Source organism: Curcuma longa, chromosome 1 (genome assembly GCF_044706935.1).
Source record: "Curcuma longa cultivar G26 ecotype Majalengka, Jawa Barat chromosome 1, ITB_CL_G26_1.1, whole genome shotgun sequence".
NCBI classification, from domain to species: Eukaryota; Viridiplantae; Streptophyta; class Magnoliopsida; order Zingiberales; family Zingiberaceae; genus Curcuma; species Curcuma longa.
This window is the reverse complement of record NC_133861.1, coordinates 20,084,604-20,112,469: the sequence shown is the minus strand read 5'-3', so window position 1 is coordinate 20,112,469 and position 27,866 is coordinate 20,084,604. Positions and strand designations below refer to the sequence as shown.

The 27,866-nt window shown below is 41.0% G+C and overlaps 3 protein-coding genes, 1 long non-coding RNA gene and 2 pseudogenes across 5 annotated transcripts; 2 read left to right on the top strand and 4 right to left on the bottom strand.

Moving 5' to 3' along the window:
• The first annotated feature begins 472 nt into the window (after positions 1–472).
• On the top strand, positions 473–6,496 carry LOC141827470 (two-component response regulator-like PRR1). 2 transcript variants are annotated; one of them, XM_074714734.1, is made up of 6 exons: positions 473–1,079; positions 4,430–4,591; positions 4,664–4,797; positions 4,895–5,059; positions 5,235–5,316; positions 5,422–6,496. In XM_074714734.1, the coding sequence occupies exons 1-6, from the start codon at positions 893–895 to the stop codon at positions 6,309–6,311; spliced, it is 1,620 nt and encodes a 539-aa protein (XP_074570835.1). In that variant the 5' UTR covers positions 473–892; the 3' UTR covers positions 6,312–6,496. The 2 variants fall into 2 exon arrangements, with proteins under 2 accessions (XP_074570835.1, XP_074570827.1); XM_074714726.1 differs by having other exon boundaries at positions 5,413–6,496.
• Positions 6,497–7,047: 551 nt separating this feature from the next.
• On the bottom strand, positions 7,048–8,627 carry LOC141827485 (uncharacterized). The gene has a single exon (XM_074714746.1). It carries the CDS (start codon positions 8,563–8,565, stop codon positions 7,048–7,050), a length of 1,518 nt encoding a protein of 505 aa, XP_074570847.1. The 5' UTR covers positions 8,566–8,627.
• A 3,435-nt stretch (positions 8,628–12,062) lies between these two features.
• On the bottom strand, positions 12,063–15,114 carry LOC141827492 (putative transcription factor KAN2; annotated as a pseudogene).
• Positions 15,115–17,496: 2,382 nt separating this feature from the next.
• LOC141821162 (uncharacterized) lies at positions 17,497–19,472 on the bottom strand. The gene is made up of 3 exons (XR_012601200.1): positions 19,329–19,472; positions 19,115–19,174; positions 17,497–17,700 (listed from the first exon to the last, which is right to left on the bottom strand). It is a non-coding gene; the product is annotated as an uncharacterized LOC141821162 (long non-coding RNA).
• Positions 19,473–22,700: 3,228 nt separating this feature from the next.
• LOC141812965 (pentatricopeptide repeat-containing protein At4g21065-like) lies at positions 22,701–24,606 on the bottom strand. The gene has a single exon (XM_074700899.1). The coding sequence runs from the start codon at positions 24,508–24,510 to the stop codon at positions 22,717–22,719; it is 1,794 nt and encodes a 597-aa protein (XP_074557000.1). The 5' UTR covers positions 24,511–24,606; the 3' UTR covers positions 22,701–22,716.
• Positions 24,607–25,698: 1,092 nt separating this feature from the next.
• Positions 25,699–27,859, top strand: LOC141841386 (berberine bridge enzyme-like D-2; annotated as a pseudogene).
• The last annotated feature ends 7 nt before the right edge of the window (positions 27,860–27,866 follow it).

Below are 27,866 nucleotides of genomic sequence, written 5' to 3'. Positions count from 1 at the left end.
TCACTTTGAATAAAAACAATATCACTTTAGAATTGTTTTATAAAATAACATCATCTTATAATTATTTTATACAAAATAATTTTGAGATGATACCATTTTAACTAAAACGGAGTCAAAACAGGTTCAAAATAGAGGTGTCTTAGAATAATTTTGATGAGTTGTTTTTGTATGAAGTAGCTCTAAGAAGATTTTGAAATGGACCACAAAATAGTATTTAGTGAGAAAATTATCGATGAAAGATTATTTTATTAAATTTTTTAAAAAATATATTTTACAATATAAATAAAAAAAGATTTTTTTAAAAAAAATTCTGCCAATATAATTACTATTCAAAGTAAAAACTATCGAGCTGGAGTTGGGTCGGACCAGCCAATCCCTGGTTAACAGTTCATGGATAAGCCATTGATGGCCTAGTGGGTCCCACCTCCCGGCCGAACTCTCTCAGCCTCAGAAAAAACCCTCGATCTAGTATTTCCGCGTTTTCGAACGCCGCCGATCTCGTTCTTCCCCTTTTCCTCCGCACTCTACCGCCGATGGCCTTCTCGCCGCCGCCCTGACGCCTTCATCTCCTCCTCTTCCTACAATTTCGCCTTCGACGGCTCGTCGAATCCCTATCATATACCGGCGGCGTCTGCTCCTCTTCCTCCTCTTCGACAGACTCGACCGCTTACCCTTCCTCCCCATGGAGGTCAACGTCGTTCTGTTTCTCAGATCCAACTTGTTCCCACCTCGATAATAGGTGGATTTATGGACTATGTAGTTGGCGACAATAGGTTCTCTGAGAGATCTAATTGTTATGTGCTAAGTCATCTGTTTAGTAGATTTTTGGGTTGGATTTGGCGATAGGATGAGCAGGTAGCCGAGGGTCGTAGAGAATTTGACGGTGCTGGGGATGGGACGAGAGAGGGGCGAAGAGGAGGAAGAGGGAAGGAGGAGAGGTAGTGAAGAAGGTGTTGGTGTTGCGGATGCTGGTCGCCACCATGTCTTGGACCGAAGTAAGGTCAGGATTCTTCTTTGTGATAATGATCCCAAGAGTTCCCAAGAGGTTCTTCAGCTCCTCTGCAAGTGCTCCTACCAAGGTATTACTCTCCATTATAACATATTGAACATTTAGGCGATTTTCCTAGCCTCATGTTTTGCTTTCAATTTCTATATTTGGTAGCAGTTATGAATCATAAAAAATTCTGTTTCGTGTTGGAAGCATTCCGGGCCTCATGTTTTGTTATCAATTCCTCTGTTGGGTCGCAATTAGGAATCATAAAGATACTATTTTTGAAATTGTTTTTGAAAGACTTCTTTTTGAAAGTTATTCCATTTATCTTATCTTTTCACTTGTTGGTTTTCATTCTTCTGTTCAATAAATCACCAAAGTAATAGTGGATAGATCTTTGTTGGGATCATATTTTGGATAGAGGTCACAAATGACAATGTTAGCTAGGATCAGCCACATGATAAAACAACCTGAATATGGCATGTGGGGACTAATGAAATATAAAGGCGATGGCATAACAAATGACACATTGTGATTATGTTGACATGAAATTGACACAACTGGGCACCTTGATTGAGTAGATAAGGGGGCGTTTGGTTTGGTCATTTTTCATTTTCATTTTCTTATTCTCTAGAAATTACTGTTTGTTTTGTGTTTTCTAATCTCGTTCTCTGGAAAATGAGAAGCTATTTTCTAAGAAAACAGAAAATGACAAAATATCATTATTTTCTATAGAGAATGGAAATTGCAGTTGAGAAATAGAAAACGCGGCTACAGTAACGCCGCACGCCTCCAAATTTCTCCTCGATGTCGCAACTTCATCGCATAATTCCTTTTCTCCCCCGACTTAAGGGTTGCAATTTCGACTCCCAACAACTTAGGCATCTCCGCCTCGGCCTCCACGAACCCAGCGCCTCCGATGGGAACCGCGGTGCCGGCGCTAAAAATCGAATCTTTCTTCTGTTTCCTATAAAGCAAAGAGGAAAGGAGCGGCCTTTGGGGGTCGAAGGCAGCTCTCAGCCTCGGAAGCGATGGAGTTCTCTCCTCCGAGTTAAAGTCGAGGATCGAGGAGGTGAAACGAGCGGCGGCGAAGGGGAGTCGACGGCGGAGGAGTTGGTAGAAGGTGCGAGTTTGCGGTGCCGGAGGCAGTGAAAGAAGGCCCTGCGCTGAGATAACCCTCTCCATGATTCCAAGCGATGGGCACAAAGGGATATCCGAGTAGCAAAAAGAAGCTTGAACAAATTTGGGAATTCAATAACCAGAACCCAACCTCAGAATCGTTACGAGGCAGTAACAAACCCTTTTTTACTAGTCCTGTTCCTGAAGGAATGGGAACAGGGAAGGAAGCATCCAAGGAAGAGGATCGAAATGTAGTAATTGATCCGTCGATGCAAGCAATATATTGGTGAGATAGAAGTCTTCGTGGTCGCGTCTCAAAAATAGACGGTTTGATCCGATTTGCTTGGTATTTTGTCTCTTGAATGTTTTTTCCTTCCTGAACTTTTCATCAAATTATGTTAATCCTCTTTTGATTTTTTGATTATACTATAATTATTTATTTGATAAATTTTATTTTTATTTTTTTTATAATTTAGATATCTAATTTTTCGAATCAATTAATTTTAATTTATTTTCCACCACATGGTCCCACACGGTCAGATTAGATTTGACCCCCTTCTTGTATGTTATTTCCTTTTCGATGAATAAGATGGTCTTTTTATTAAAAAAACTGTTTTGTTTATAATTTTTCATATTAACAAACCAAAAGTATTTTCCAGTTTTCTTTTTTAGAAAATAGAAAACAATATATCATACCAAACACATTTTCTATTTTCTAAAAATTAGATCAGAAAATAGAAAAACAGAAATAGAAAATGAAAAACGGAAAATAGAAAATAGAAAAAAAAAAATTTAGACCAAACGCCCCCTAAACATTTTCTATATTGTAACTAAGTTTACAATTGATAAATTTGAATCTTTGCAAAATCTAACTAATTTCACAGCATTAATTGGTCAGCTAAACTGTATCATTTATTTTATGTTGATCCAATAGGAGGCAATGCAATCAGTTCAACGAGACAAATTACTCTGGTACACATCCTTCTCCTCCCCAACCACAAACAACAGGTCGACCTAGAGCTGGGCTTAGTCCAAGCTCCTCCATGGCCTTGATCTCAACTAATGCAAACTTACTCTGGTATTTAATTGATGTAAATCGGATGGAACACCAATTCAAAATCAGTAGCTAGTTATTTGGGGGGATATCCTAAACCACTCATTTGCATATCTACAGTTATTGCATTTGGAACGTGGGACTAAAAATTCCTTTCTGCCACTAGCTATCCTCTTGCCTTAGACAATGCATCTGAAGGCCATTGTGTTTGGGCAGTGGAAACTGTGTGCCTTAGGCAATGTTCTCATAGTCTCAGCAATGATGTGGGTGGCAGGTTCACACACAATTGGGTTGGCATCATTTGAAGCAACCTGAGATCATATACCTCATTGCCTGAAAAGAGAGGAGAGTATGGGGGAATACTTTTATCAATGATAATGATTATCACACACAATAGATCAGAGTCTCTTTTGTAAAGAATTACAGAAGACACAATCTAATTAAGATTCAACTGAAGTGGATTAGATTTAATCAAAAATAAAATAATATCATCTTAACCTTTGAACCATTTGTTATTTGGATTGATTATTTTATTTTGCATCACTAGCAATTATTTCAATTATTCCTTATACTGCCACAAATATATTGAATAAGTTTTGAACTTTATTTTGGTTCTTAAATTTAGAGCTATATGTACATATTTCAAATAGGTAGTATAGTCAAGCAGTCAAACATTCTATGTGTCATAGTTGATTTATGGGATTGCAAATAATATATAACCTATTTACTCATTTTTGTCTCATAAATGAAATTTCTAGAAAAGTCGTTTTCATGTTAATTTGGATGATTAGGGTTGATTAGGAGGTGATACCAGTCATTGCTTACTCAGCTGTCATTTCACGTGTTTGCTGATTGTTGTAACTAATGGAGTGATCTAATTTCAGGGAATTTCAGATTTACCTAAATTATAAATTTTAGTTAGGGAATTGAAGCAATTCTCAGGATTTTGTTACCTGATCGTATGAAAACAATATCTATCACATGACTCAAATAAACAGAAACAATACAAATGAGAGATATTTTTGTAATGTTTGTGATTATTTAGGTGCATTTACATATTGCCTGTCTTGTACTTTGATTCAATGCCCAATTCAATCCTATCGTATGATAATGTCCAAATTATAGGTGATCCTATCGTATGATAATGTCCAAATTATAGGTGTTAATTTCCTTTTGATTTACTAAAACTCTAATGTAATAGATGAGGCTCCTGTTTCACAAGCATTGTGAATAATATTCAGCTGGTTAAATTTGTCATATTGCAGTAATTTCTGTGAAATCTGCCAGACGGGTGATTGACGTCCTGAATGTCCAAGGATCAGAAATTGATATCATTCTTGCGGAAGTTGAGCTACCAATGGTCAAAGGATTCAAGATGATGAAGTATATAGCAAGGAATAAGGAGCTGAGACACATTTCTTTCATAAGTGAGCTTATTAATATTGTGGCTGTTTTCTTGGCTCCACATATCCACTAATCTATATTGGCCACTTCTACAGTGATGTCGGCTCAAGATGAGATTTCAGTGGTTGTAAAGTGTTTGCGACTTGGAGCAGCTGATTTTTTAGTGAAGCCATTGCGCATGAATGAATTGTTGAACCTCTGGACCCATGTGTGGAGAAGAAGGCGCATGGTACCCAATCAACTTGAATGTATATTGATGTTTATATCCTACTTCATACATGTGATAAACAATTGTCTCACCATTTGGGATGGTTATCATTTCTTAGCTTAATATGAGAGAGAAGGATGTCTTCAGCCATGATTTTGAGATGCTGTTGTCAGATCCTAGCGATGCCAACACAAATAGTACAATTCTTATATCAGATGACACAGATGACCAATATATGGTCATGAAACCAGAATCGAAGGTGTTAAATAATCCTGAATGTGAGGTAAGATTACTTTGGAGTTTCTTGCTTGTTTAGTTGGATTTAAATTTAATTAAGAAACTAAGCCTGCAGGTTCTTTGACTTGTATTTTTTTTAATTATATTCCATTTTTAGTTCTATATTTAGAATACTTTGCATTTTCAAATGTGGTTTGATTTATTTGTATCTTATACACTAGTCCAATCTCTCCCCCATTGAGGCTACCTGCAAAAATTCTTTGGACGATGTACAAACTACTTTAGTTGATTCTGATCGGGCAGGTAGGCATGGCTCTCCTCTTACAGTTTTTGAGCCTTCCTTTTATAACATCTCAAATGTCTTCTGCAATTTTCCTCAAGGAACTATGTCATTGCTAGTGTTTGCAGGGAGATTGTTATCCTTACCTAAGAAGACCCAATTAAAAGTTGGTGAATCGTCTGCATTTTTGTCTTATGTTAAATCAAATGCACCAAGCAGAACCCCAAATGTTGGTGTTGATATCAACTCTGCTCCATCACTACCTTTGATTTCTGAAGAGCACTCTCTTGAGGTAAGTGGCACTCACGGCAACAGCAAATTAGTGCAAGAAAGTTATACTGTTGGAAATGGTGTCGAAACAAGCAGGAGGATATGCAATATGAAGGACTTTCAGACACCATTGTTATACCAATCTTCTTCAGCTGAGGAGCCACAGCCAAGAAATGAGGGCACTGACACTTCCAGCATTCCAACTTTGTACCCTTTCTCATTTTGTTATCGAGGGATGGTGAATCAGACAATGATACCTTCCCCTGGTCAGATGTTTCAGGGTAGCTTCAATGATGTGCAAGCACACACTGCACCCCCATTGCTACCTCAGTACAATCAGTACAATGTCGTTCCTTATATGCCTCTGATACAATCGTTCCCATGCCTGCCAATGGGTACAAACTCACAGTCAAGTCATTCGGCAACGCAATGGTCATCGATGACCAGTTCTTCTGCACCAGAAGTGAAATCTAGTCGAACAGAAAGAAGAGCAGCTGCATTAGTGAAGTTTAGGCAGAAGAGAAAGGATAGATGCTTTGATAAGAAAATTAGGTATGAAAAACGGAAGTCCCTTGCGGAAAGAAGACCACGGGTACGAGGGCAGTTCGTGAAGCAAATTAATAATGTGGATCTTAGTCAAAATATGTTCAGTGGTGATGTTGATTCTGACGATGACGACGAAGATGGTGAGCCAACATCAAGGGATCTTGATCCTGTCTCTTCTCCTGAACAGAATGCTTCTGATTAATAATGTCAACATTGTATCATAGACCCTAGCATTCGCTGATACTCATGCAACTTTTTGCAGTAAGCATGTTGCTTATAGAAAACAGTGATTAGGACAGGAGTTGGACATGGAAGGTTGAGGTCCTGTTGTTGTCATGCATATTATACATTATTTACAATAAGTTCGTTGCAAACATTTGCTGGTTATGCTCGGTTGCTCTGATCTTTTTGACTTGCCATTCCTGTAAATGTATATTATTATTTAGAAACCTGAATGCTTAGCAATAATTTCAGGTGCAAAATCTCTAACATCTAAGTTTTCTTTAAATTGTATAACGCCGTTTAGTTCTTATTGTATATGGTACGATTGATACTTATATTCATGTTGTTTTTGTGTTCACATATAACAGTGTACAGAGTATTAAAATTATAGTTTATAGTATTTTTTTAATAATTTATAATTTTAAAAAATTATATATATATATATATACGGATTTGTAGGTTTTAAAAATATGTACTCATTTGATTTAATTTTTTTTATATTTTTTAAATATTTGAAAATGCTCTTATTTTATTGATGAAATGTGCTTAAATTTTATTTTAATTTTAAAAATACTTCTTTCTAACTCTCTAAGTAATATTTAAATATTTTAAGGCATTTGACATTAATATGTTTACGGCATTAAGGTATTTTAACAAACTTTTTCGTTGATACCTCCATCGTTCGATCGCGTTGTCACGCTTAATCTCCATGAACTCTATACAAACTTTTGAAACGCACCCAAAGCAGCCTCCGCGCTCTTGATCGCCCCACCGGCAAACACCTCCGATGCCACTGTCGCCGCCCGTTTCCTCGTCTCCTCGTCGCGCATTAGCCGCTCGATCCCCTCCGCCACCTCCGTCCTCGTCACCATCCCTCCGCCCTCGCCCCTCAAGGCCAACCCCGTCCTCAGCCTCCGCACCACCAGCTTCGCGTTCCAAACTTGGTCGCCGTGCACCGGCCACGCGAGGACGGGCACGCCGAGGCCGAGCGCCTCCACCGTCGAGTTCCACCCGCAGTGCGTCACAAACCCCCCTACGGAGGGGTGGCTCAGTATCAACAGCTGCGGCGCCCAGCCGTGGATCACCATCCCCCTTCCCTTGGCCTCCTCCTCCGCCAGCACCTCGGGGAAGTATACCTTGGCCGCGCCGGGTCGCTGTGTGTGTCGTTGCAAGGCCCAGATGAATGGGCGGCTCGACTCCCTGAGAGCTTGCGTCAGCTCCTGGAGCTCCTCGTCGCTGGGAATGACGATCGACCCGAAGGAGACATAGAGCACGGAACCATGGGGCTTTGAGTCGAGGAACTCGAGGACGTCGGATTCTGAGATGGCGCCGGGGTTACCTTTTCCGGTCGTGGACCTGATTGCCCCGTCGCGAAGAACGGAGCCTGCGGCGGACCAAAATTGAGACGGGAGGAGAGGACCGATGCCCCAAATCGGTTTTCTCGCTTCGCTCGCTAGGTATTCGAGGAATGGTTGCTCCAGATCGTCGCACGTGTTGAAGAGAAGGGCAATCGCACCGTCCATTTGTGCCAGGGCCGGCGGCGGCCCAGGCGCGATCGGTCCTCCACCGTGGTGCCGATGTTCGAACGGAGGCGGTGGCGGAGCGAGATCGCCACCTGGAACCAAAGGCGGAAGGATCGGCCCTCCACCGTGGTGCCGATGCTCGAATGGAGGCGGTGGTGGTGGGGCAAAATCGCCGCTCGGACGTAACGGAGGCGGACCGGCCCGCATCAGGTCTGCGGTCGACAGAGCCATCTCCTCCGGCAAACCCCGAGGCGCGTCGGATTCTCCAGATCTCATCTTCGCCGCAGCGTGATCCATCGCGGCCGAGCAAGCGCTGGAAGTGAAGAAGATAGCCGCGGGCAGGCCGAACTCGCGGCACACATCGAGCGCCTGGCCCATCATCACGTCCACGATGGCGCACACCGGGCGAGCGGATCGATCCTCCCCGCCCATCTTCTCGAGCAGGAGGTCCCGGAAGAACGAGAAATCCTCCTGAAAGGGCGGCGCGGGGGGTGGAGAGGCCGACGCCGGCGGCGCTGATGGAGGATGGGGCCTGGGATGCTCCACGACTTGGATGAGGGGACTGAGACGGGAGGAGTTGGAGGAGGGAGCGGAAGGGAGGAGGAGGGTGACGCGGTAGTTCCGGGCGGCGAGGCGGGCTGCGAGCTCGGTGGCGGGAAAGACGTGGCCGGAATCGTGGAAGGGGAGGATGATGATCTCGCCGATGGCCATCCCTGCTCCAGTGATTTGCTGGTGAGGGACGAAGGTGAGAGAGGTCTATTTACTTATCGAAAGCGGGAGGAATACTTTGCAGTTAAGCAAGCAGGGCGGTGGTTTTGACTGTTAGATCGTTTGTCACCTATCGTTTTGAACAGCCGCTATGAAAGGGCAATTTAATGAATACTTAGATATCTTTACTATTTCATACTCCAACAAAAGATTAAATTCCTCACTCTAACAGCTTCATATATAAATAGATAATCAAAAAATTATAATTGACTATTAAAAAAATGAGATAAAAATTTTACCTTTGTGACTAATTTTAACCGAAAGCATTGCTCCGCCCTTTGTGATTGTAATTGACTATTTAGATGATGGAATTCATCTTTTACTCAAAATGTAATTTTAATCAATAAGTGCACATATAATTCACAATTAAGGAAGCGTTCCCCAAATTACCGATTTATAATGGTTAAGAGACACATGTGAACCACCATATCAGCAATTTAAGGCCCAATGGGCCAATAAGGGCACTGCCAATTGGGCATGACAGTTTATTGTTTCTTCGCGGTCTGATTTCTGGTTTAAAAGCACTTGTCCTATATGCATAAAAAGCATTAATAAAATGGAGAAATGCTGCGCTGCGCGGTAAGTCTGTGCATGACACCTGCGACTTCCGCCGCTACTGCCACTCTCGCCACATCGTCCGGCCACCGTCCGCCGCCGCCGCCTCAGGCGTGATCGACGCGCCGCTCGCCAGGGCTCCGTCCGACGTCGAATTCCGACCGGATACTGGCCAGAATCCGACAGAATTCGGCCGGAAACAGGGTCGGCAGTGGCAGCGCCGTTTCTGACCAAATCGCGATCTGATTCCAGCCAAATCACGGTGGGAAATGGCGCGGCCACTGTTGACGGCGATCAGGCCGGATTCCGACCAAATCGCGGCCGGAGACCGACCGAGGAAGGATCGACGCCGGTCCTTCCTCGGCCGATCTCTGATCGCGATTTGGTCGAAATCCGGCTCGATCGCCGTCGACAGTGGCCGCGCAGTGAGGGACGACTGTTTTCGATCAAATTCATCGAATTTCGGCCACTATCCGGTCAGAATCTGACGCTGACCAAAGCGCCAGCGAGTGGCGCGTTGATCGCGGCCGAGCTGGCGGCCGACGGTGGCCGGATGGCACGGCGAGGGCGGCGACAGTGACGATGGATCGCGGGTGTTATGCACGGATCTCGGATTCTTCAATGGCGCAGCACAGCAATTTTGTAACAAAATGAACAAAAAGTAAAAATTATATTGCGAGTGGGCTAACAAAAAAGGTATGAACTGTGAGTACGCACAAAGCACTGGGTCCTTCTTACGTGCATCAGTGTGTTTATTTGCTTTAATTTTTTCCTCTCCTGTAAACATACCTTGCCACGTCATGCATGAAAAGTCGAGCCCATGCATGCATGCATGCATGCATGGTACATGGACGCAGCAGTATACCAATCATAAAGCAATCGATTGCCATATCATGCAATTCAATTCTTCTTTGGTTCCCGTGCTCTTTTTTCATTCATTATTTTTCTCTCTCATTATAACTCTTCTTGTACTGATGCATTTACCATACGTCTCTTTCCTCTTTCCTCTCTTTCCTCTTTCCTCTTTTCATTGACTGATTGCCTTTCAACTCTTGCATCTTTTTTTTTCTTCTTCTTCTACAGTGAAGTACCGAGAGTTGCAAATTGTGGCTTGATCCGCTACTATTCCAATTTTACTTTCATCCCCAAAACATATGAAAGAATTCTTTTGCACCGTTAAATTTGTCAGAATTTATTCTTAATCGTACGATGTTATAGGGTTCAAATTAAATCTTATCTATTTTCTTTTCTTTATTACAAAGCATGTTTACTTAAGGAGAGATAAATTAAAGGTTAAGAGATACACAGAGAGAGAGAGAGAGCAATTTGTAGCTTTTTTTCCTTCTTCGATCTTGATTTCAACAAAAGGTTGAGACACAAAAGAACTTTTAAAAAAGAGAGAGAGAGAGAGAGAAAAAGAAATTTGAAATGAATTATGGTATGAAAAAATATTTAAATAATTGATTTAAAATTTGGAATATTTGTCTCCCATGAATTTACATTCCCAAAGACCTACACAGTTCTTGGTCCCTAAAAAAAACACCACTTTGACGAGCTCCATACCTAACCTACTGCCCACAGCAAACCCTACCTCGGTTGAGTGTTGACCAAACCACTAGTACCCCACCTACAATCCTACCCTACTTTGACCTTCAAGATTGACAGCGAATTTAGAGAATTTTTTTTCACTTTCACACCCATAAAATTGCAAAATTTTCATCTGACCTCTCATATTATTTTTATTTGCCTTTTTTTTTTAAAAAAAAAAAGAATTTAATCCTAATAATTAGAAATTATACAAACATTATCCGCCCATCATCTATGTTTTTTTTATTTTAGCAAGTTACCATCTTGTAATTATTAATTCGAAGTCTTTAATTTGTATCCTAATACAGGAACTAGAGTAAAATGGGTGAAAAAGGTAGGAGAGGGGATGTTTTAATAAATTCTCATAAGTGAAGTGTGATTTAGTAAAAATAAAATTTGCCCATAGGAAGACAAAGAAATTCCTACCAAGTTAAAAGAGGCAATCAAACACAGTGGCCTAAACCATGAAGCCATGGGGAAGATGCACAAGCATTGCATGAAAACAAGGCACCAAATAAATAAAAGAGACATCACCTCACAAGTCACAACAAGCCCTACCCCCTTCAGAGAGAGAGAGAGAAAGAGAGACTACTCACTGCTCCTCTGTCCCTAACTGTTGTACTGTGCCAGCGAATTCAGAGGGGGAGAAAGAAAGAAGAAAATTCAAATAAAACACACAAACAGTTGAATATATTATTCATCATAGAGTAATCATTCTTCTATTATTTGAGCTCTTAATTTACTATTTTTTTTTATTAAAAAAAGTGTTTGAAAAAGGTACAGATGGTGATGTACCATGATCTCTGAAAAGCTATCCTTTATCATCCAGCTGATGATCCATATTACACTGCTTTTATTTTGCTTGCTATCCATGCAAACTTTTCAGCTTTCCTTCTGCTGCTTTCATTTCCCCTACCAGCTCTCATCTGTCCTTTCTTACTTGTTCTAATACTTTCCCTTTTATTTTATTTTCTTTCAATTTTCAAATGGAAAAAGTAAAATAAACTAATTGGTGTTTAGTTCTGTGGCCAGTTTCAGAATTACTTGAGGAGGTTGAAGGTAATTAATCTGAGAGTTTTTTGCAGGTTTGAAAAGTAAGTGAAACTTGAGAGAAATTGAAAGGTTAGATATTTGTTATCCTATCATTATATCCCAAAACTCATTTTTAATTGACCTAAAAGAACATAAGAAGAGATGTTATGAAAACATATTAATTGTCTGCCTTTTGGGTTTTTTGGGGGGAGAATGTAAAGAAAAGAAACACATCACATGGGAAAGCAATTGAGCAACACTTCATATAATTTTTCACCTTTATGAAAGTAACTTAAAGAGCCCTAACAAAGACAATCTTTACATGCATTTAGAGCCATCAATTTAGTTAATTAATTTGTACAACACATCTGTTGATTGATTCACTAATTAATTAACTCTCCCAGAGCCATGCAAATTTGTTTCCCCCTCCTCCTTTCAACTCCTTTGCCTCAATCTTGTGGTTTCTTTCACTTTTTTCTATTGGAAATCCTTTATTTTGCCGATGGATACATCCTTACTTCTTTGTCTAGTCTAAGTCATTGTGGCCTACCCAACGTGAAGTCTAGATTGAGTTTGCTCGGGCTCAATTCTGAAAACACTTCCATGTTTCTTGTTTCCATGTCCTTCTGCAAAAAAACTACACACAAATTAGCCAAATGTTTTCTTCAATATTTAACTGAACTTGTTTAATGTGGCACCTTAAGCGAGTTCACAGTATTCCTCAGTTCACCATTGAAGTAGCTTTCCCTGAATGTCGACACAATCAATAACACAACATGGTTAAGAGTCGCAAGACCAGTAAAAACCAAAAACTACAAATAACAACAGTTTGTTTGTCTCTTTTGGGTCAGCTTTTATTTTTATTTTTAAGATGAACTGTTTGTCTTGGAATGAGAGAAGCAACATATCGTCGTTATTATCATTATGATGAGGGTTTTAGAAGTGTTGTAAAGATCCTTGGACAGCTAGAATTTATATTATTGTGTAGGTTGTCTTTAAGCGTTTGTGTAGAGATCAGTATAAGTAGAAAGTTAATATAAAGGAGTGAAGGAGAGGACTTTCATGCAAAGGGCACAAAAGATTGGCACTAGCTACAAAGAGGAACCTATTCAGTGACTAGTTCAATGAAACAATGCCATTGTTTGATAAATATGCCTCGACTTTTTAAAATATTTGTTTCTGAAATATAAATAGTAGTGTTAATTAATTACCTTGGTGAATCTTCAAGGTTATATTTCTTTGGAGTAAAAGGCAAGAAAAGGAAGGGGAAAAAAGGGGTAAAAAGAATGAAAGAGAGGATGAAAGGGTAACACAACCTTCACTTTATTTTATTTTTAATATTATACAACTTTTCAGAAGATTTAGTTAATCCTAATGAACTTTATGTTACTATATATTGATAATAATGACAAGATTGGCATAACATGATGTGAATTGACATATACTTTTTAAAAATATCTAATTTTTCATTCTTTTGTTTACTTTATTTTCTCTCAGAAGAAACATGGAAACATATTGGAATATAAATTATCTTCCATCATCAAAGATATTGAGTCTAGCAAGTGATTTTGTCTGTAAATGTTGGAAACATATTTAATTATATACATGGAATGAAAATGATCGATTCATGTAATAATATTACTGAAGAAAAAAAAATATTGGTATCTTATTAATCTCACCTTCCCTGATGCATGGTTGATCCCAATGTGAGCAAATTTGGACCCTCTGATGAGTTATCGTCCGAGACTAATTCTCTACTCGATCCATTTTCATACCCTTCGAAATTTTCTGAAACAAAGGGAAATAATTATCTTTAAAATCTCCCATTTGATAATTAGTAGGAACATATTATCGCTAAAATTGTAATTAAGATATTTACTAATTATATATACCTGAAGCAGATGTCCTGTGATCTGTGTTCTTCACAGTCCTATACATCTGCAATATTTTCATGCAAAATTTTCATCATTAATTGATAATTTATGGTAGCACAAAAAGCTGCTGCAGAAGAAAGTAGAGAGAGAGAGAGAGAGACAGTAGATATATGAAAAAGGAATTATTTATATAAGAAATGAAATCGAAGTAAGGGAGAATATAATAGTTTCTGAGATGTTCATACTGAAACCAAATCATGTTTAATCTACATAAGATTCTACGATTAATATACAGCATCAGAAAGGGTAGAACTGAGCAAATTTTATTCAGAAAAATAAAATGGAGGAGATCATAGAAAAAAGGGATAAGATTTCTCGCAGCTTAATTTCTTAAAATCTGAGAAGAAGAAGAAGAAGAAGATGATGATGATGATGAAGAAGAAGAAGAAGAAGAACCTTTTTTGTTTGTTTGTTTTTTGATTCTTGAATCAGATTTTACCTGCAAGTGAGATTTGACATGGGCCAAGGTGAGATCTTTCACATCCATAAGCTCAAGAACTGACTTGGGAGTGGCTCCTGAAAAAAAAAAAAAAAAAGGAGTTAGGGTTCTTTCTTTCTCATAGATTTAGATCATAAGGGGCAAGATCAATTGGGAATTAAGTTGATCGAGTGGACGGATGATGGTCAATTCTTACTCTCATGGCCGCCGAGCAGCTCGACCGCGTGGACGAACCGGGCGTGGAGCGTCGCGGTCCATCGCATTCTCGGCGCCCTCGCCCCCCGTTTCCCGGCGAATAGCCGCGGCGGCGGCAAGTAGTACCTCGGCGACGACATCCTCGACAACCCTAATTGAGCCTGGGCAAAGAGAGCCCCCGTTGGAGTTGCTCGAGGAGTCGCACAGAGCGAACGGCAAGGGCGGCCGGCGGTCGTAGACGGGGATCCCCCTTATGGGCTTCATCAAACTGAGGGGGTCCTGGTGGTGGTTGAAATGGAGGAAGTAGGGACACGTCGGGCTGCTTGTTTTCATGGAGAAGTCAGCTGTGACCTCGCCGACGCCCGCTGCTTTCGCCGCCGAGACCGCCACCGCAAAGGGACTATTGGGGGAGCTACTGACGGACGGCTTCCTCCAAAACCCTAGCTCAATACTCTCATCCGTTGAAGTGGAAGGCGGAGTGGCACTTGGCGGGCTGATTCTCAGTGACAAATCCGGCTGTGCTGAGAAGAACTCCATGATCATCAACAACAACAATCCAACAACAACAACAACAACTTCTTCTTCTTCTTCTTCTTCTTCTTGTTAATGAAGTACTTTTTGTAAGAATATTGATATGGGCGATCGAGAATTAAGATGTGGAGGAATTTGTCCAAAACTGAGTGATGTTACAGTGACAAAGTTTAAGGTGCATGCACAATGCACATGAGGGGTGCTAGCATGGAAGGGGTAAAAGAGGTGAAGCTAAAGGAGGAGGTGGGGGTTGGAGTGAGAAAGGTCCTATTTCTTTGCTTTCTTTCGGCAACTCAACATGCCCCAAGAAAATGACAATTCAGGGGGTGTCGCTGTTAGCAGTGATATAGCCATGAGGGGGTTCCTACCCCCCTTCCTTTCACTTGATCATACAAATGCATTTTCTTTTGGAGCACCACAATATTTTTGCCATTCGCTTCTCTCTTTCAAGTGGTCCTTAATTGTTTTTTTGTCTCAAAAACAAACATCCGACTAGATACAGAATCGAAGGCTCATTGATTTTCAGACTTCATTGGTTCAACCAGGTGCCCTCCACTAATGGAAGTAGACCAATTTGGCCTTTCGTTCCCAAAAGTTTAACAAAAAAACCTATTCAGTATGAACTTTCCCATCGATCCAAGTTAGGAAGTTGCAGCATGCACTACTTGTCTTTTTTCACAAACCGACCTGCAGGGTTCCTTGATACTTTATGGTGTGTTTAGGCAAGATGAAAGTTTTAGGAATAGTTTGCATATAAATGTTAATTACATGAATGCTAATGAATCACAGCTTGTATAAAGAACATGCAAGAAAACCTAGCTAGTGCGAGATGAGGTATAGGTTTAGGCTAGCAAATTAAGATTGAATGCAATATATTAATTGGGTTGCATCATATCTATGTAATTGTATATATCCCTACCCACATATTGTTTGGATGGATGAGAATGAGAGGTGCTAGCTAATCCTCATTAGTTGCCATGTATCTAACAGTACGTTGATTGATTATGAAAGAGAAACAAACATCGACTTTTCGTACAGGATGCATATATTTGTGGTGATCATGTATCTTGAGAGAGACATATGAGGCATCAAAACAAAGTTGGTGCATATTTCGTTCTAACACACAAGCTAGCTAGCTAGCTAAAGGGAGATTTGGTTTGCTTTTGAGGTATGATTGAATTGATTATTATGGAGCAGATTTATTGAAGTGGACAAGGATCGATTCTCAACGAATAATGTCGAGATAATTAATATCCTCCCTGGATAGTAGCCAATTACAATTGAGATGACAGATTCTACCTTTTTACTGAAGTAGAGGAAGATTTGTATGAGTTTTTCATCCAATTAGTGTAGCTAAAAGAAATTGTACATGTTTCCTATGTATAAAGAAGGGAAAGTTTAGCTAGGCCATCAAAGTTTAATACAAAATTTAATTTTAAAAGAATGAGGGAATTTTGAATTAAAATAATTTAATTTTTTAACTTGTTTAATTCTTTTTTATATTTGGATAGAAAATTTAAATTTTCACTGGCCTCTTCCTTTCCTCCTTGCTTTTTCACCCATTCTAGGAAAAATATTTTCTTGGACGCATAATTTCCTTCCTCCCAATTTATCTTCTCTTCTTCTAATTTTTATCACTTTTATCCTTCACACTTTCTTTCTTTCATAAAAAAAACTATGACCTAAAGACGTTTGATTCTATAAAAAATTTTCACCGACCATTAGAAAAAATTTGAAAAGCACATATAGATCTGTACATAACAGATGATCCAACATCACAAATAATTTGAACATCATGGACTTTCGTTACATAGAAACCTATTTATTTCTTACCATCACACTATGTCCCAAAGAACACAAATATTGTTTAATTTCCTTGATGCAAATAAATGTAAGTAATCGTAGATATTCTACCAAACTAATTAATAATAAAGGTTGTACAACAAGACCGTCAGCTGCAATACCCTTTCATATCTGCATCAAATTAAAGTCTTGGATTATTTAAATCTCGCCAACAATCATATTCATTAAAAATTATTAGTATCATTTTTAAAATCGTGATGTGTCTAATTGAGAACCTTGTAAAAGGGAGAAAACAATATGAACGAGTATTTTAGTAGTAAACCACAAGATTATATACGCCAAATATATTATTTCTTAACAAATTCAAAACGTGCTCAATTTTCATTCCCAAGTCATTAAAAATGCAAAATAGCGAAGAAAAATTTCTCCTCGCGAAGATTGTTTTCGTATCTACAAGTACTAAAAATGAGAGTTTTTATTTTATTAATATTAAAAGTGAAATTTATAAAGAATTCAAAAAAAAGTCTCTTGCATGTGCAAAAGTAAAATAACCCTGCGGCACAAGCAACCAATTGAAAAATTAAAATTTCAATCTTTTAATTTGCTCATCAATTTCAATGATTATCCATGCCCTGATTTACAGTGTTCTCCAGGCAGCTAGCTCTTTGAATTGGTAGCATTTTAATATTACTTTAATCTTGTGGCATTAATATTCTTCTTGAGACAATAATAATTCCATGTACCTATCATACTTTATGAATAGTAACAATATTAATTGTTCCTTCACAATGGCACTATTTTTCTTGATTGATAATATACATCGAATATCCTTTTGTGAGGATGAAGTATCGCCAACTCTACTCTCCTTACAATCATAAACCAACTAGAGGAACATTGGGATCACTGTAGTTGTGACAGGACAAAAGAGAACCCACACGTTATGCTTATGTTTTTGCAAATGCCTGCCTGCCTGCCCTTGTGTTAATCAATTACAGGGTTTCTCTGTGAACACAAACAATGAATTAAGAAAATAAAGTATGCCATAAATATATAACAATAAGGAGAACTAATCAAGGTTCCACATGTCATTAATAATCTTTGACAACTACATTAGCTACGTCTAATCAAATGAAGACGAGTATAAGAGTTTAACTACAAGGTAATTTAGATCCCTGGAGCTAAGGAAAAAAGAATAGGAAAAAAAGGGGAAATTTTAGGGGGAGATTTTACTAGTTCCTTTTATCTATTATACTAGGCCAGCTTCGCCAAGCTAGGAGTTGACATGAGCTCTGGTGCAAAGGATACAATCGAGTAGAGGAAGCACTTCGGTCGAGAGAAATTAAAATCTCATCAGAACTTAAGGAAAAAAGTTATGTGGAAACACTTACTACTCTTGCATCATTTTTGGATTCATTGGACTAAACAATCAGAGAAAACAGTGGAAGCTTTCTAAAAATCTGACACAATGTAAACAAGTTGGATAGAACATAAACTCGAATCTATGTCATTTTGTATAAATGAATACTTAAATATGACTTAAAACAAACACCTAGTGTGAAGCAACGACGACATTGCCAGGACACTGAGCTGACCACCACCTGATCTAATTCAATTGCTATTGGCACATCAATACAGGGAGGTAAGAAACATGGATAGATTTGATCAAAATCTACAAATTGTTGTTTACTATCGCCTTCACTTAATATCTGTTTACGATGTGGACAAAAAGGCATTCAATGGTGATGGCCCATCTCCATTAGGGTGGTACGTATTCTATTGTAGCCAATTGAATCCCTGGATGCCTACTTCCATGTTGTTTCTCTCTCTTTTTCTAAAAAAAGATAGAAAGAAAAAACTTCTTGTTATTGTTTTCCTTCTGATGAATGCAATTGCAAATGCTTCAGAATAATATTATTTGGGGTGGTAGATACCAGTACAACCAGCTTTCTATCAGATCTATATTTTGTTTAAAAAAAAATTGTTTTCATCCTAAATTAAACCACAGTGAATACTAATTTATGATTCAACCAGTTAAACCGACTAGTTCAATATAATTTGATGTTTTGTTTTTCAACATAAATCCTTCCTATTTGAAATAGGAAAGAACAAATATTTAGCTGATCCTTGCTAATTAGTAATTCATAGTTCAAGCTCCCTATTAGAAGATATCCAAACAATACTGAGTGTGCAGAAACATCACTCTTAAAATTCAATATCTATCAAACAATTTGTCAATATGTTTTGAGTATATTGATATCATATTGATAAATTTTGTCGCAAAAGATTGTTCATCAAGTTGATTAGTGAAATAATTTGATTAACTAAAAAATTTGTTTGCATCACAATCTTGATAGCCCAATGCTGCTTCACTTAAATTCAAATAAAATTTTATCATGATATTTCCTGAAGCATTTACCTGAATTTCTAAAAGTTGCCATCCTTTTGGAAGATCTTCCATCTGATCATTCTCATCTTCCTGGTCAACATGGGGAGGGGAAAAATCAAAACTATAGAAGAGCAATTAATGGACAAAGACATGGGTGTAGTTGTGACTGTGATGGAAGAAATCAAATTGCATTAATGTTGGTTGCTTGCTTGCTTGCGAGCAACTGCCTTCTCAGTTGTGATACCTTGGAACTTTGATTGTGGAACATTCATGTCAGGTATTGCCGTTTGAATCTTCCAAGCTAATCGAAGAGCTTTTGGGCTTCCAGTTAATCATTTAACGCCATTCATTTGATGGAAATCTGAAAATTCTCCTGCATGGTAATAAAGCTTCTTTGATCGCTTAATGAAGCGCCTGATAGAATGTAGTTATTTGTAGTCAATAGCAACATGAGCAAACCTAACATTTGGTTTCATTTCCTCATCATAAGCAATGCGAAATGAGGAACAGAACATGTTCATAAGATACAAGAGGATCAGAACCAATATGAGAACACTTTATGTTTCCTAAATTGAGAAAAACCTACGTTGAATAATCCATAATGCAATCAGCAGAAAAACCAACTATTTTGGTGTCGAGACTTGTTGACTATGTTGTTGTTCAAAGAGCAAATTTGAGTTCCCTCAAATGTGAAATGTACTTTTCATATAAATCTGACTGGGATACATAAATAGACAGTTAAATGTAGTTCCCATGTTGATCAAAAGAAGACAGATGCTAATAAGTCATTACCTCTTCTTTTATTACACTATTCTTGAAATCCTGCTAGTGCTTCAAGTTTCACTCATGTTGGTTTTGTGGTACAAGCATTTCAGCAGTGCATAGCTTAGGCTGTTGTCAGCAGGTCCTTTAAAATCGAGTGCCTGGTTTAATGCCAAAACAATTCCTGGCAATGAATTTCTTTTTATGTTGCTCAATGACAACTGCTAACCTAGAACTGTCAGGTGAGAGGGTGGCCCATTACACGGTCCATTACGACTCACAATATGTTGTGTTCTGGGCCCATGCTCCAATTGTGGGTTCGTGTCAAGCCTCAAAACCCCAGCTTATGTGCTGAAAACAGCACAATCTATGCTTGGCCTACTTGTTGGGCTAAGCACACTAAGAGTAAATCATATTAGAACGACATGGAGGTGTCTCTAACATCCTTCTTCAACAATTCTTCTTCTTTTATATTTTCATTAATACATTTATCAGGTTGCGCAAATATTGAAAGAATCTACAACAGACTTTCCACACCGTCGTGCCAACAATCAAGATAACATCGATTGAATGCTTACGGTATAAGATTGGAATCAATCCACATAGAAAGGGCAAATCTTTGCATTAGATTTGTGAGCTTCAGCTATCATGTTGTTTCATTTTCTTTAATTTTTCGTATTAGCATTATTTATAGATTGATTTATCATATCTATTGACGGAAACAAGTGATGTGCAATTTTATTCTTGATAATTTAGCAGAGTCAAAGCTGTTTTCAATTCATTTCTAACAAAGTTTCAGGTTGATAAGACCTGTGCCATGCCCATGCATATGATTCAATGACACTCTACTTCAATTAGACCATCAAATTAAATAGTAGGAAAATCCAAAAAGGATATTTCTTTGAGAATATTTCATTTCCCATATAATTTATTTAATTTTCCATTTCCCCTTATAGTTTAGAACATTATATTTTACCCTAATAATAAAAATAAAATACCCTGAATTTAATGTCATCTACAAATAGTCATTTCCCTGTCATATGCATTCCATTGTCATATATTACAAGGAAACCATATAACAAGGAAGTGAGGTGCTTACGACTATAGTCAATAGAACATACAACAAAAATTGAGGCAACCAATAGAAAGAAAAAGGGGAGGTATGAGAACCTTTCTGACACACCTACACCAAACATACCGACACATGAGGGATGCAGTTTTTTGCAAGCTGAAGGAGAGATCAAGTTAAAATAATTTGAGTCACTGAACAATTCAATAGGCAAATATAAGGCAAAATAGTAACTTTGTCCTTTTGAACTCTTGTCCAACCTTGTCACTTAGAAGAAGATTGAAGAGTAGAAAGGCTTAGGAAGTACACTGAACAATTTGCCTTTTTAAACTTCAGTCCGACCACATGATTGGCGTGGATTAACAGTGAAGCATTGGTAGAAAAGGGATATTCTGTTTCTATTTTGCAATGTTTAAATGGTAAAATGTAAACTTTGAGAAGTCAAATAAAAAAGTAAATAAACTGTAAGGTAAAAAGAATTTTTCTTTTTCTTTCTGAGTTATGTAAGCTTAGGGTGTCACCCAAAGAGTCATACAGATAGCTCCCTAACTCAATAGTTGTTGTCAGCTAAATGTTAAAAGCGCCAAAGAGTAACATATTGATCCGACTTACTGGCAGAAAACAATACAACCAAAAATTTGGGAACTTGCAAAGAGAAAAAAGGAAACAACTTTCCACTAAAGTCCAGGAAAAGAATTAGATACACAGGAGAGTAAAATTAACACAGGATAACGGAGTAAGGCTAAGATTTCATTAGAATCAACTGTGTGTATAGCGACTGCTTACCAGCTCATTAGGATAGGCTTTCACCCGAAAAGTGCTTCTTACTCCGAATCCCATCGAGATCAGCCGCTTGAAACTTGGTCCGAACAGAACCCGGCAAACCACTAGAAATGACCTAGATCTCAACCTGGTCGAAAGGGAAGTGTCATCTGAATTAAACATCAAGCGAACAAGGACGCGTCGCTCAAGGAAGCCGACCACCGTCGGAGCCTTCGAAATACGTCGGAAATGTTCCGGCGAATGAGCGACGATTTCCAGCGGCGAGCACCGATCGGACGAGATGATGGAGGAGGCGGCGGGGACAGAAAAGGCTGGACCGTAGGAAAAATAATATATTCCCACTCTAAAACAAATATTTAAATTTCAATATTTTTTTGTGAGTTTGTAATTACCTTTACATTTTGCTTGACTCCTCAATTTACGAGAAAAAAATAGATTTTTGTTTGTGACTTTATGGAGTTCAAATTCATTTTTTATTAGTATAATAATTTTTTGAAAATATTTTAAATTGGATTACAGTTATTTTGATTTATGTTAAAAGAAATTACAAATTATTTTGTTAACCAAAGTTAGATTACAAACAAACTTGATACAATATTATCTTCAAGAATTCTAATTTCTGAGTTATCTCATATAATTTTGTGTATTAATACATATCATAATTCTTTTATAATATAATGGATCTCTATCCTAAATGTGAAAATAAATACTCTTCCAAAGCAAATAAAGTTCTCTCCTGATGTTTATTCATAACTTTATGCCGTTTAAATCTAAATTTTATTAGTATAGTAAACTTTTTGTATTTGTAAACTGAAAAATATTTAAAATTGAATTAAACTTATTTGGATTTATTTTTGAGAAATTTTGAACCACCAGTTTTAAAGAAAAAGCTTCATGATATTTTATCTAACAAAAGAAATTGCAAATTATTTTGTTAACTAAAATTAAACTATAGAAAATATTATCTCAAGAATTTATTTTTTTAATATTATCTTAAATGGCAATAAATAGTCCAGTCTCACCAGTAATCGTTGCAAGAGCAAGCCCCGTTCTTGAAATGGTGGAACCGGTTCCGGTCCCTGACGACGACGACTCGACCGTAGACATCCGAGACCAGCTTCATCACGCAATGGCAGTCCTCGCAGATCCGAAGGTTCTTCACGATCATAATGGCGTCCGCCGGCCTCGCGTTGATCAGCCCGAACGCCACTGCCAACTTCTCGCTGTGCTCCCGCACGCACAGCTCCTTGTCCTCCTCGTCCACGTCCAGCGCCACGCTGCTGGTCGTCGCCCTGTGCCCCTTCTGTCTCGCCACCTTCCCGATCTCGTCGATCATCATGTAGATCCGATCGGACTGCGGGTGCGAGCGATCGCCGGAGAGGAACTCGTGCACCGTTCCGGCCATCTCGATCGAGCTCCATCCTGGCGGCTTGTATACCCTTCGCTCCTTCATAAGGCTCCTCACTTCCTGGACCCGGTTCCAATCGCCAGATGCGGCGTAGACGTTGGATAGGAAGACGCGAGCGCCGGCGTGGTGGGAGTCGAGATCCAGCATCTCCCGCGCCACACGCTCGCCCAGATCTAGGTTTTTGTGGACTCTGCAGGCCACCAGGAGCGCGCCCCAGGTGACCACGTCAGCTCTCACAGGACTCGTCTCGATCAGATCCAGCGCCGCATCCAGACGCCCTGCTCTCGCCAGCAGATCCACCGCGCACCCGTAGTGCTCGATCGTCGGCTCCACGCCATAGTCGACCTTCATCCGTTTCAGCACCTGGAGCCCCTCGTCCACTAGTCCGGCGTGGCTGCACGCGCTCAGCACGCCGGTGAGCGTCACCGAGTCGGGATCGACTCCGGCGATTTGCATCTCGGCGAAGCGCTCCAACGCCTCCTTCGCCAGCCCGTGAAGCGCGAGACCGCTTATCATTGCGCTCCACGCCCTTACGTCCTTCTCCGGTATTCTGTCGAACACCCACCGGGCGCTTTCGATCTCACCGCATCTGGCGTACATGTTGACGAGCGCGGTCGCGAGGTTTAGCGTCATCCGCATCCGGTTCCGGCCGATGTGGGCGTGGATCCACCGGCCGATCCCGAGCGCCCCGATGTGCGCGCACGCGGCCACCACGCTAAGCATGGTAATCTCGTCGGCGTCGACTCGGCCATGCATTTGCCGGAACAAGCGCAAAGCGTCGGCGTGCCGGTCGCACGCGATGTAGCCCTTCAAGAGCGCGTTCCATGCCGTGACGTCCGTGTGAGGATTTCCGTCGAACACCTTACGGGCGTCGTCGACCGACCCAATGGAAGCGTAGAGGCTGATGAGGGAGGTGACGATGAAGGGATCGAGGCGGTCGAGACCACGGCGGACGAGGGAAGCGTGGAGGGACAGCCCCACGCTAGTGATGTTGTCGGGGAGGCGGGCGGCGGCACGGAGGAGGAAGGGGAAGGTATAGTTGTTGGGGGCGTAGCCTCCGGCGACCATGGAGCGGAAGAGGGAGAGAGACTCCTCGGGACTGCTGCTGTGGGCGTAACCTCGGATCATGGAGTTCCATATAAAGGCGTTGAGGGGCGGCGGGATGCGGGCAAAGAGGGAGCGGGCATAGGGGAGGTTGGAGGGGTCGGAGATGGCGATGTCGGCAACCAGCTTGCCGGCGGTGAGAATGTCGTTGAGCTCTCCACTTCTAAGGAGCTTCGCATGGGTTTGCTTGAGCTCGGTCAGGCTGGAGAAGCGGCGACGGTGATGCCGTTCGAGGTGGCAAGTAGAAGGTGCGGCGGGGCGGCGGCGGCAGACTATGAAACCGATGTGGCGGGCACCCATCGCCCTAATTCGCCTTAACGGAAATATTTACTTGGTGACTCACTCAATGGAAAATTTAAATTTACCCCTCAGACTTTATCTCGTTTTAAAGCAACCCTAAGATAACGATTTTGGCACCGACACAATTTTAAAGCCATTTCAAAAAGGTTATTTAATAATTAAAGAGTATTTTAAAAGAAAAAAAAATGGAAAAGCACTGTATATGTGTAAATAATGTTTCCTTTATAAAAATGTCCTATGAATTAGTCAACATGAGCCCTATAAAAATGTCTTATACATTGAGTCGACATGATTTTAGGTGTCATAAGCCACAAGTTTGTGATGAACTAAGGTGAACAATTTTAGATTATGCCAACATAATACAATTTAAATATATACATAAGTAATATTTATAAATCTCTTTACAAAGTAAATTCTAAAAAATGATATATCTTGTATTTTTTTTAAAATATATAATCAGAAATCTTCTAAAATTTGCTTAAAACACAATCTTTATTTGAATTAGATGCAGATTAAGGATTAAATGAGTAAATGCTGAAATAATATTGTGGCATCTGATATAGAAAAGCATAAAGTTATCTTCTCTTAGGCCACCACCAGCCATGTATTTTATATCAACGATCATATTTTATTGTGCCCACGCATCATGTTGTAAATTATGAGCAAATACAAACAGAAGACAAGAACAAGTACAATTAATAATCTCTCATACTCATCCATCCAAATAAATCAGAATATTATGTGTGTATATATTCTAAATGAGGAAATAATGAAATAAAATCATATTTTTTATAATAATTGAGTAATTTATCCATATTTAATGACAAAGTGATGATTTATTGATGATAGAAAAGAGGTTATAGTTACCATGGATGAATAATTGAAGATGACAATCTTAAAATGATCTTTCCACTTTCTTTTCACTAAAATTCCATCTATATAGGCAACTACTTATCTTTTTCCCCTTTACTCCATCTTTATTTTGGCTCCATCCCTTAGAATATAGAGTGCATTAACATTTAACAACTACCCTTGAGGACAAACCTTAAAACCCCAAATGGAAGCTCTCAAGGCTTTGCCGGCCCACACTAATTTGTATGCAAAATTATTGACAGTCGATTTCAATTATAAATGAATATATCTACGTACGTAATTGTGAACACCGTCGGTAAGGTTACGGTAATCCTCACTCCAACCACCGCCCTCTAGCGCCGACGCCTTTGTCTTCTTCCTCGCGGGAGCCTCCAGACTGCACGCTATCTCACCCTCGTCCATTATCTCATCCGCCGTCTGCTTCCCTGATTCTTCTCGTCTCGGCCGTCCAATTCATCTTTACTCTGTTCCACGTGAGCGACGTATGCCATACGAGGCCGGCAATGGCCGCCTCCTCTTCGTCTGTATTAATTCTCCAGCAACCTCAAGGCCTCGGAGCCTCTCCTTGCTCTTCTACTCGGTGATGGCGACTCGCTGCATCGATCTCCTCCTCTTCCTTTTGCCCCTCGCTGTAGCCGCCCTCACGAAGTGCTCCGGCGAGCAGAGTGATCAGTTCTCAGCGCCGCCTCGACTTGCATAGCTTCGGCGAGTGGAGTGGTCAGTACGACCGCCTAGCCTCCGTCAGGCACCACCGCCGGAGCGTCGACGGACTGACTCACCGCCTGCCTAACCACCGCCGGCGTCCCCGTCGTACCCGTCCGCCGACCCCACCGACGCAGCCGCCTCCTCGTTCTACCAATTGCTCAACTTCTCCATCCAAAATCTGCGCTTCGCCCCCGGTCTCGCCTCCCTCCCCGCCGCTGTCGTCCTCCCCGCCACACGACTCCACCTCCGGAGCGCAGTCCTCTGCTCCCGCGCGGCCGGATACAGCGTCCGCCTCCGCAGTGGCGGCCACAGCTACGAGGGCCTCTCCTACTCCGCCTCCGCCCCCTTTGTCGTCGTCGACCTTATGCGCCTCAACCGCGTCATAGTCGACTCGGCGTCTCGCACCGCGTGGGTCGAGTCCGGCGCCACGCTCGGCGAGACCTACCACGCCATCGCCGCCGCCTCCGACGATCTCGCCTTCTCCGCTGGGTCCTGTCCCACCGTCGGAAGCGGCGGCCATATTGCCGGCGGCGGGTTCGGCCTTCTCTCCCGGAAGTATGGCCTCGCGGCCGACAACGTCCTCGACGCCGTCCTTATCGACGCCGATGGCCGAGTCATGGACCGCGACGCCATGGGCGAGGACGTCTTCTGGGCGATTAGAGGCGGCGGTGGTGGCGCCTGGGGGGCGGTCTACGCCTGGAAGCTCCGTCTCCTCCCCGTCCCCAGCATCGTCACCGCTTTCATCATCAACCGCCCCGGGTCGACTCCCCGGGTCGCGCAGCTCTTCCACAAGTGGCAACTCGTCGCGCCGAATCTCCCCGACGAGTTCTACCTCTCCGCCTTCATCGGCGCCGGCCTCCCGGAGTCGGGCAAAGCCGGCGGCTTGTCCGCCACCTTCAAGGGCTTCTACCTCGGCCCGGCCTCGGAGGCGCTCTCCATCATGTCCCACGCGTTCCCCGAGTTGCAACTCGCAGACTCAGACTGCCGTCAGATGAGTTGGATCGAGTCGGTGGTGTTCTTCTCTGGTCTGCCGGAGGGGAGCACGGTTTCGGATCTAAAAAACCGGCTCCTCATCGATAAGAAATCCTTCAAGGCCAAATCCGACTACGTGCGGATCCCGATCCCCGAATCGGACCTAATCACGATCCTCGACCAGCTCTTAGCGGAGCCGAAGGCATACTTAATTCTGGACCCGTATGGGGGAGCCATGGATAGGATCCCGAGCAATCATCTACCATTCCCCCATCGGAGGGGGAATCTCTACGCGATCCAATATCTGATCGAATGGCAGACAAATGCCGACAAAAACGACGAAAACTACATAGAGTGGATGCGCAAGTTCTACGGATCCATGGCCGATAAGGTATCCGATAACCCACGAGCGGCATACATAAACTACGTGGATTTAGATCTAGGGACCAACGGACGGACAATAGAGGACGAGCAGGCGAGCGATCGAACGGCAAGCGTAAGGTCATGGGGGGAGAGTTACTTCATGGGGAACTATGAGAGGCTGGTTCGAGCCAAGACCCAAGTTGACCCGGATAATGTGTTTCACAACCCGCAAAGCATACTGCCATCGACCAGATCAATGGTTATCTGACATGATGTTAGTTTTAGAGTGATTACATATAATTGACTCTGAAAGTGTACAGTGGCAAGTGAAGTGAGTTGTGTTGATCGTAGGGGGACCCAAATGGCGTGTTCGCCTAATGTTAATGAAGGTGATGTTTTGTGTTTGGTTTTTTTGTTTAAAGGTTGAGTTTTTGTTTGGGAGT